The 9586-nt window shown below is 47.9% G+C and overlaps 1 protein-coding gene and 1 long non-coding RNA gene across 3 annotated transcripts; one reads left to right on the forward strand and one right to left on the reverse strand.

The window, feature by feature from the left end:
• Positions 1 to 3126: 3126 nt before the first annotated feature.
• Positions 3127 to 6959, reverse strand: SFRP2 (secreted frizzled related protein 2). The gene is made up of 3 exons (XM_065693179.1): positions 6309 to 6959; positions 5625 to 5705; positions 3127 to 4192 (listed from the first exon to the last, which is right to left on the reverse strand). Exons 1-3 carry the CDS (start codon positions 6799 to 6801, stop codon positions 3888 to 3890), a joined length of 879 nt encoding a protein of 292 aa, XP_065549251.1. The 5' UTR covers positions 6802 to 6959; the 3' UTR covers positions 3127 to 3887.
• On the forward strand, positions 4148 to 8447 carry LOC136021210 (uncharacterized). Of its 2 annotated transcripts, none has more exons than XR_010615695.1 (3): positions 4148 to 4553; positions 5687 to 5895; positions 7108 to 8447. It is a non-coding gene; the product is annotated as an uncharacterized LOC136021210 (long non-coding RNA). The 2 variants fall into 2 exon arrangements; XR_010615699.1 differs by lacking the exon at positions 4148 to 4553 and adding an exon at positions 4889 to 5019.
• The last annotated feature ends 1139 nt before the right edge of the window (positions 8448 to 9586 follow it).

Raw genomic sequence — 9586 nt, forward strand, 5'->3', positions numbered from 1 at the left:
GCAGAGACAGGACACCTGACCCAAATTAGGCAAAGGGGTATTCCATACCACAGCACATCATACTTGGTATAAAAACAAGACAGAGTTACCCGGAAGAGCAGATCGCTGCTTGGGTCAGGCTGGGTATTGGTTGGCAGGTGATGAGCGATTGTATTGTGCACCACTTGTATTTCTTGGGGTTTATTACTTCCTTTTTTCCTATTATTATTATAAAATTTTACTTTATTTAAACTATAAAACTGTTCTTATCTCAACCTGCAGGTTTTGCTTTTTTTTCTGGTTCTCCTCCTCATCCCACACTCCAGGGGATGAGTGAGTGGCTGCATGGTATTCAGTTGCCAGCTGGGGTTAAACCACGACATGTGGCCTAGTGATTAGAGCATAAAACTTGGAGACAAAAAATATGCTGCTTTTCATGACTGTAAAGGACTTGCTGGGTGGTTTTGAATGAATTATTTCACTTCACTGTGCCTCATTTTCTTGATCTACAAAAGAGGGATATTAATGCCTATTTTTGTGAAGGCAGTCTGAGAAACTTAAATGGAAACTTCTGTATAAATGTCAAGTATCATTATTATTGTTCTTAAACTAATCCATTCTAGTCAACTGCTTTTATAGTTTTTATGAAAGCAAATACAATGGGAGCTACATAATTGGCTGCCTAACAATGTTGTTTCAATTAGAAGAAGACAAAAAGTGTCTGAAAAATGCAACAGCGGTTGCTCTTTTTCATCAACTGCAAAACAAATAAATAAATAAATTGCTACAACTGAACCATACCGTACCAGGTAATAAGGTTACTCTGAAGTGTATGTGGCACAATGATCAAAAGTAACGGGCTTCGACCACTTTTTGTTACATGTTTGGTTCACTGTTTGCCTGGCACCGTTGAAGATTTTCAGTTATTGTTGAGCAAGGAAGAGTAAGGGTAAAAATGTGAAAAATGTATGTGTTTACTTCTTTACCAGCATGTGAGAGATGAAGTTTCCTCAGGCTGTGACTTTAAAATCCTGATTTTCAGTTGAATAGTTTGCAATGTCTGCCTTACACACCTTTGGAAACAGATAGTATAACAAACACTGACACTCTCTCTCCTTGGTGAGGTGAATATGACCCGTCTTTTAACACAGCACTGTTAGCTGGGAAAACACGAGTCCCATTACTCTTCATATTTGCCTAAATCCTGCTTAACTGAAAGGTAACCCTGCATTTGCCAATTCGCCCTGAAGGTGGATAGTCCTAGTGATTCAGCCCAGCGCCACGTGCAGAAGGTGCAGAAGGCTTTATCAGTAGGGGTACGCTGTATGGCAGGATGCTCTTAATCCAGGACACTGATGATATTAGTAAAGTTGAATGTCTGCCAATCTAGTTTATTCCTCTTTTCCTGAATTTGTCTTGACAGCAACAGGATTTTGCTGGTGAAATGGTGTTTATTTTGTGATGGAGGAAGGGGATTTTTTTTAAAGACAGAGTAATGTTGGTCATAGGTAATGTGTCCTTATAGATTTAAAGTGATTTGGCAAAACTCTGTCATGTAGTCTTGACCTCAGCGTGACCTCAGAGTGAGTAACTTGCGACCTGTCTGTCCTCATCACCATCAGTACTGCTGTCGTCTAGGACAGCCCAATTAAGATAATTTTATGGTTGCTGTAGGAGGACTTCATATATCTGTAAGGCAGGCTGAGTTGAGCACTCCTGCCTGTTTGTTTTCTATCCCCAGAGACTGCATTGCAACAACTGCATTGCCTCTTTGAAGTGCTTTCTTCCACCATGCAGCACAAGCCCATTTTCTGCAGGCTCGTCTTCTGCCAGCTCCTCTTTATCTGTGAGTTTGTTCCCTCTAAACCCAAGGCTGTTCAGGGACAGGTATTACATTATACACTGAATGAGATGGGTAGAGCTGAATACTGATGGCTCTGTAAGATGATGGTCATAGTGCTGGTATTAAAATAATTATACCATGGCATGAAAAGACTCAAAATCTGTTTCCTGGGAAGCCAGGTCTATTCAGAAGAACAGCTTTAATGACATTTCAGCAGTGTATTGGCCTTTAAATAAAGATACTGTTTCACAAAAGAATTACATTTGGGCAGTTTGCAATACAGCTTTTTTTTTTTTGGTTTTGGTGGTTTGTTGCTTTTTTTGTTTGTTTTATTAATTGTTATATTTTTGAGGACATTTGTGAGGACTGCTCTCATCTTCTATGGTCAGAGCCCTACCATTGCTTGTACCAGGCATAGTGAGCACATTAAGACTCTGGGAGAGGGCAAACAATTAATTTTACCAAAACAAACTTGACAGGATGGATCGTCAGATTTTATCTTTTTATCCTGAGGGTGAGAAAAAACCCAGCACTAAATATATGAAATTAACATTATTTTTTACTTCAAAGAAAAATCTAGTGTTGGATTTGTATTCTGTCTGTGAATGGTTACAATTGCACATTGTCCTTGGGAACATTGGGCTGTTCTCGTGTGTGGCAGCACTGGGAAGCAAGGCTATTTTTCAGGATAAGTACAATAAAATTCTTCCAGGTAATGCTCTTCATCAAAATAACATTGTAAGAAAAATGCTGAAAAACAGTCCTCCAGTTGAGCTCTTATGTATGGTCTATTTTCTTTCTCAGTAAGAGTCGTGAGTATACATACACACAAAACATGCTTTGCTCTACCATTAATCTGAATTGTTAGTTGCAAATGTTTTTTTTTCTGTCTACTCTTGCACTCTACATGTATTTTTCAAGTGTAAGAAATGGATAAATGGGTTTGTTTTTTAAGCAAGTGGCCTTATTTCTATTACACATCAGCAGAGTCTTCTGAGAAGATGAGCTTGAAACATTGGCTGTCCAACAAAGGATTCACAGACAACTCTTCATCTCAAAGTGCTTAGCAGACACATGTTAAAATGAGGTGGTTGAGACCCAGTTCTGTGTCTTGTGGGTTCATCTTTGGGGAAATGAGGTCCACTATGTTTTTGCTGATTGCAGCACTAGATACTTCCTCTTGCTTCTCTACTGGCCACTTGGGTGGAAGGCCAAATTTTACTTTGTCATGGCAAAGCCCAGTTGGACAGTTTTCCCCAGTTCTCCCGAAACAGATTAAAATGAATGCAGACCGAGACAATGGGTAATCTATGATGTAAAGTTTATGTACAAGAATATAACATTTATCTGGAGTATTTACAAGGTTAATTAAAGCAATATTTTACAACTCTTTCAGGTTAACCACTAGGTATATTACAGTTAGGCTACAGATGGTTTAATTTTTGAAACAATAAGAATAAAAAAAAAGTTGCATTCAGAATAACCAGCTCCAAAACTTGTACATTTTTTTCTGAGAGAAGGGCTCAGACTTGTGGAAAATAAAATGTGAGAATGGTTAATATACTCTTACTGGTGCCTATGTATCACATGCAAGAGTCGTAATGTGACCTTTATAGTGTTAATATAGATGGCAAGCCATTTCACCTCAGTGAAAGAGTCGTACCCACTGTGACAAGCCAGTCACACGTGTGGCTGTCTTTCTCTGCATCTCCTACTTTTGCACAACAAACATGCATGTATACAGAGAAGCAGCAATATAAATGAGCCAGCATTACCAAAAATGAAGAGGGAAAAACCTCAGACCAAAGTCACATTTGCAACCATAAAATAACCCAAGCTTTAAGCAAGATACTTTAATGCTTCCCAAAAATCATCATGATATTTTTTGTTTATTACATTTTAACCTATGTACAGGAGTGGAGGGCTCCCTCCCCCCTCGGAGAGCGGTCACCATGTCTCATGCCCGTGGCATCTCAAGGCTCAGAGGGGCCGAAGCAAGAAGGTGCTGGAGGCCCGGAGAGCTCAGGACAGAGGTGGCTGGTGGAGGCAGCCAGAGCCGAAGCCACTAACACTGCAGTTTGCGGATGCTGCGGGAGAACCGCTTGAAAGCCCGCTGCCCTTTCTGCCATCGTTTCAGGGACGTGATCACCAGTTCCCCAGCTTGCTTCTGCCCCATCACCAAGTAGGGGACGTTGATGTCATTCATCTCGTCGCAGGTACACTGAAGGCCACCTTTGAGCCAGAGCACGATCTTCCTCAGATCCCTTTCCGTCAGCCCATTCAGCTTGTAGATGGTTTTGCTCTTTGTTTCGGGGGTGATCTTGGTATCCCCATTGATGTAGGCAATCTCCTTCACTTTTATCTTCAAGGCTAATAGAGCGAGAGGAGGGGGAAGCGGGAAGAGGGAGAGATTGAGAGGCTTTTTCCCATTAGTGCACATAAAGAGGACCTGGGGAGGGAGGTGCTCTATTGCTAATTAAACTGTCAGGGCTGACAGAAGAGGCAGCAGGTGGCTCCATTTCTAAAGCCACAAAGGGCATGCAAGTCATTTCAGTTTGAATCAACCTCAGGGCTGAGGGGTTTTTTGAGCTTCTTTTCTCCTCTACCCCCTCCCCCTCTTTTTCCTTCCTTTCTAAATTAATATTTTCTCCAGCTTTTCTCCTGTTTGCAAACAGGGAGCGGGCAGGATCACTGCGTTAAGCAGAACTCCTGCGTTTTTTTGGTGGGAGAGGTCAGTCTTCCTGAAACTAGAGTTTGAAAGGGAGGTGGGGAGGCAAGTACCTAGACCTAATCTGAAACCTGATCTCTTCTGCAGCTGAAAACGTCTAAACTTAATTTATTAGGCTGGAGAGGATTTTAGGCAAACCTGTAAGGAAATAATATTTCACATGCATTGTTTTTTTGAAAGAATAGATCCCATGGAGGGCAAATTGGTCCAACAGCTGCATTTGATTTGGTAAAATAACTAGGAGGGGGACACAGGGCTCTGTAAGAATCCGTGGGGCATGTTTAGCTTTAGGAGGATTTATCTGAGCGCAATTTGCCAGGCCAAAGCTATTGGTTGTTTTAGCAATTATGTCCCACAGTCATGGTTTCAGGTTTGGGGTGGTGGGTTTTTTTTGTTGGATTTTGGTTTTTCTTTCTTAAGAAAGACTTTTGAACTGTTGCAGATATTTATACTACAAATCTGTTTCCAGGTATAAACATTGACCTATTATAAAAGGATTCCCCTCCTTATTCCCTATTTCTCTTTAAATGCTAATGTGTGGATAATGTGCCGTTCAGTTGTCTGTGTCGAAGGGGCTTTCTTGTCCTCTTCTAACCCCAGATCTTCCCATTAAGTTTATATCCCCAATTGTCTGTGCATTACCTTCTCTGTCAAATGATATATAGAGCTTCATTCTTAATCTGCGGGGAGAGTCTTTCTTGCGATACGTGAGATTGGTCATGCGGCTTTTTCTCATACGTCTAAATGAAGCTTTGCTCTACTTCTCCCCAGGCAATAGTCTGGATGAAAGATCCTTTCTTTTTTTTTCCATTTTACTTTCTACTTGGCTTGCCAGCAACATCCACATAAAAGAGCACTACTTCAAAACAGCAAACAGAAAAGGACTATAAAAGGGACCACTTTCTACTCCAAGGTGGAATTCTATGTTTCATGACTCAACAGTCAGAAGGGTCCATCTGCAGATAAGACAAAGCCCTACCTTTATCCAGGCACATCTCTCTCTGACTCCACTGGGAGTTTTACCTGATCCTCAACTCTCAAGTTTCAACCGAGGGGAGTTCCGCTTCCACTTACCAAAGTCGTTTTTGCAGAGGTTTTCCACGATGTCATTATCGTCTTCATTTCTGTTTTTGCAGGCATCGCAGACCTTGGGCGCTGGAAGTGCAAGACAGTCCCCGTCAAGTCCGGGGAGAAAGGAACAGCAGGTGGCGTTGGGAGCCCTTCGGGAAACACCAGGTTCCCATCCCTCCACACCAGCCCCTTCCTTTTCCCCGCGGCCCCGGAACACTTTGAGGCGCCTTACCTTGCTGCAGCCCCTCTGGCGGGGGCGCGGTGTGTTTTTCAGGTCAGACCTCAACCAAAAGTTATTGAGTTTTTGTTTGGTTTGGGGCTTTTTTAATCCGGGGGAAAGAGTAAAGAGAGATGGGCACATAAAACAGCCCAACGCCGCGACCTTCGCATATGGGGATTGTCCCTCTGGAAGCCGGGCGGCTAGAGTCCGGCGTCCCGGACCTTTGCTTTGGGCACGGAGACGGGAGGATGCCGTGGGGTGCGGGCTGGTACCAGTTCCCCGACGGTGCCCGAGGTTTTCCCCGTCCCCTCGGGCAAGCCTCCCTGTGGCTCCCTCCGCGGCGCCCCGTCCCGGAGCACCGGGCGTGCTGTAACGGGAAGGAGCGACCTCCGCTCCCCAGGGAAAGGCGGGGGGTGGGCGACCCCGCTGCCGGGGCGGCTCATGAGGGCAGAAGCGACCCCTCTTACCTTCCCTGGTGACGGGGAGGATGTGGTCGCTGCTGGCCAGCGGGATGCAGAGGTCGTTGTCCTTGGGGAAGCGACTGCAGTCCAGCATGTCGGGCCAGGGGAAGCCGAAGGCAGACATCACAGGAGCGCAGCTCTCCTTCACCTCCTCGCAGAGCGAGTGGCAGGGCTGGATGATCTCGTCCAGGTCGTCGATGCAGACGGGGGCAAAGAGGGAGCAGAGGAACTTCCTCGTATCGGGGTGGCACTGCTTCTGCACCAGCGGGATCCAAGTGGAGGCCTGCTCCAGCACCTCCTGCACCGTCTCATGCCCCAGCAGGTTGGGCAGCCGCATGCTCTGATACTCGATGCCCCGGCACAGCAGCATCGGGGCGGGGATGGGCTTGCAGTTGGAGCGCTTGTAGGAGAAGTCGGGCTCCCCGAAGGGGAAGAGCCCCGCGGCCGAGCCCATGCACTGGGACGCCAGCAGGAGCAGGGCGCAGAGGCGGCGCTGCATTTTGGGGCGCGGAGGAGGAGGTGGGGGGTTGGCGAGGGGCTCGAAGGGGCCGGGGTGGCAGGGCGCGGAGCGCGCGGCGCGCCGCTGCCCTCAGCAGCAGGCAGCGTCCCCCGCTCGGGCTCCTGCTGCCAGCCGGGGACGGAGGGTCTGAGCGAGATGTGGGGGCAAACGGGAGTTTTCTGGATTTTTTTGTATGCAAATGGCAGGGGGAGTGGGGGCTGGGAGGAGCCTGGTGACAGCCATCCAGAAAGGATTGGTCACTACTTTCTCGGTCTGCTTTAGCTCAGGGGGATTGTCTTTTGGCAGGAAATCCTTGCGAGAAACGTTACCGTGCGAGCACGGGGAAGGGGGGAGAGATCCCCGCGAACAAAGAGCCACGGAAGCCGGAGACGCTCCTGGGGAGAGCAGGGGGAGAGAGGCCGCTCCAGCCCGGGGTAGCTGGAGGTGGGCTCCGCCGCTAACACAGCCACTGAGGAGCAGCGGGACCCCCCTCGCCCCGCCGGCCCCCCTTGCCCACGTTCCGTGCTTTCGCTGCCAGCGGATGTGTATGCGGCCGGGCCGGTTCCTCAAGCAGGGGGCGAGACTGCTGCTCCCCTATCCCCCGGGGGGTGTCTGGCACCTCTGCCCCTCGCCGCGATGCTGGGCAGGGCTCGGCCAGGCGCTGGAGCAGGAGGCAGCTGCTGGGGGCTGCCGGTAATCCTAGCCCCCGGCTAGGCAGGGTCTGCCGGCGGGGCTTCTGCTGCCCCCCCGCCCCTCCTGCCCCTACGAGGAGCGGGGGGCTGCAGTGGACCCCGGCCCCACAGCCCCTGGATGGCCCCCGACCGCCAAAAAGGGGGTTCCCCGGGCGGGAGGATCCGAGTACTTTTGCAATACGGACACCTGGCACGTTTCTCTGAGGCTAGAAATGTGGCCCTGGCTCTGCACAGCACAGGCATGTCCCTCTGCCTTCGATCCTGTCTTCAACTAGAAGCTCCCTTAAAGAATTATGATTGTGTTGATTTACCACAAAAGGGAAGACAACAGACAGGGCACTGGGATCATGACGCAGCTTCAGTGAGATTTGGATTTCTTGAAATTTTAGTAATGTTATTTATGGGATTATTATTGAAAAGAGTAGGTCTGTGTAGTATCATTTTGTGGTAAGCCACATTCATTAATCAGCTACTGAATATATCTCCTGATAGACATGTTTTATGGGAAGCTAAGCTTAGTTGTGATGACTTCTGTAAACTACAGAATTCCTCTGTGTCCAGTTTCCAGGCTAGGCTTCCCAGAGGTTTGAGTTGCTGCTTGGGGCATATAGGAAAGAGATGGAACTTGCAGCATTCCCACTGGGAAAGCACAGGGCTGCCCTGCTGGAGTGCCCTGGTAGAGTGCAGTGCTGCCCCACGCAAGCGGCTGTCACACACTGAAGCCAGTGCCAGCTCCTTCGGAGGAGGTTTCAAGATCCTTTCCATCAGGCCATGCTGGTTGGTGTCATCTCCCTGTAAGGTCAGCTTCTCTCTTCTTGGAATTGTTTCATACCTGGAAAATAAATGTCCTGAATGTCTAATATCACTTGTGGAAGAGCATAAAAGTAGTTTATTTCTTACAGCCCCACATATTCTTACCATCTATTTTCTGCGTTCAACTCATTCTTTTAAACAATAAATCTGCAAACTCTTGGCCTCAGTTGACTTCCATAGCTCTGAGCCCTGCTGGTGACTTATGGTGCCCATTTCGAGCTTGTTTTGCCAAGTCTTGAGGATTGCCAGAGGTTGTAGCTGTTGCCACTTGCACAAGACACCCCTTCCAGTTCCCAGTGCTGATCCCACCCACCTCTGTCCTCAAACTCCTCTTCTGTGGAAGAGGACCTACCAGCATGTATGCTCTTACCCTGAATGGCTGGGCTATCCATCAGGTCTTTGTAAAATGGACAGGTTTGTAGCTGGGGTGTCTGCCTCCCTATTTTTCACTGCTTCTTATTGCTTGGAGTAACTGATGTTGGAACTAGATGACCTTCAGGTCCTTTCCAACCCTAACTATTCTATGATTCTATGATTCTATATCCCTTCAGGTGGATCTCAGTATGATCGGAAAACAATGTGCCGCTCCATAAAAACTTCTGGTGGCCCCGTATGCTGCTTTCTGCAGATCCAGTCAGCTGGGCTGTGTGAAAGCAAGGACTCAAACCTGAACAGACTTTGTTTAGGCTGGAGATGATAACCATTTATTTTCTGGGGTGGAGGGTGAGACATATCCAGCAGAAATCTGCTCATTTGTTTTCACCAGAACAGTTTGCTTGTTTGTTTCCAGCCCACAGGAAATAAAGAGGAAAAACACATAGTTTTCCCAGGGTTAAGCTTTGATTTGAAACGAGGCTTTATGAGACCTTACTGTTTCCACTTTTAATCACCCTTGGAGAACTCATTTACTATAAATTTCAAACGATCCGAGGTCACGTAAACAAAACCAGCCCAAGCCTGCAGACCGGGGCAACCACTGCTGCCCTGGCTCTGATCCCTTGCAGGGGAAAGTGCCGGAGCGGGAGGTGCCTGCCGTCCGTGCTCCTCCGGTGCACACCGGGCACGGCGTTCCCAGCCTGCAGCCCTGACAGGCTGGTGCGGGCAGCCTTCGGGTGGCGTTTCAGGCTGCCCCGGGTGCGGATGCCTTCCCCGGATTTAGGGGCGCACATCGGGGCCGGGGGGACCCAGTCAGGAGCTGGGACTGGGATGGGGGGGGGGGGGGGTGTCCCTCTGCACGTGCTCCATAAACAGACGCTGCTTCACGCTTAATTGGGAATGAA

This window comes from Lathamus discolor, chromosome 1 (assembly GCF_037157495.1).
Source record: "Lathamus discolor isolate bLatDis1 chromosome 1, bLatDis1.hap1, whole genome shotgun sequence".
In the NCBI taxonomy this organism is placed as follows: Eukaryota; Metazoa; Chordata; class Aves; order Psittaciformes; family Psittacidae; genus Lathamus; species Lathamus discolor.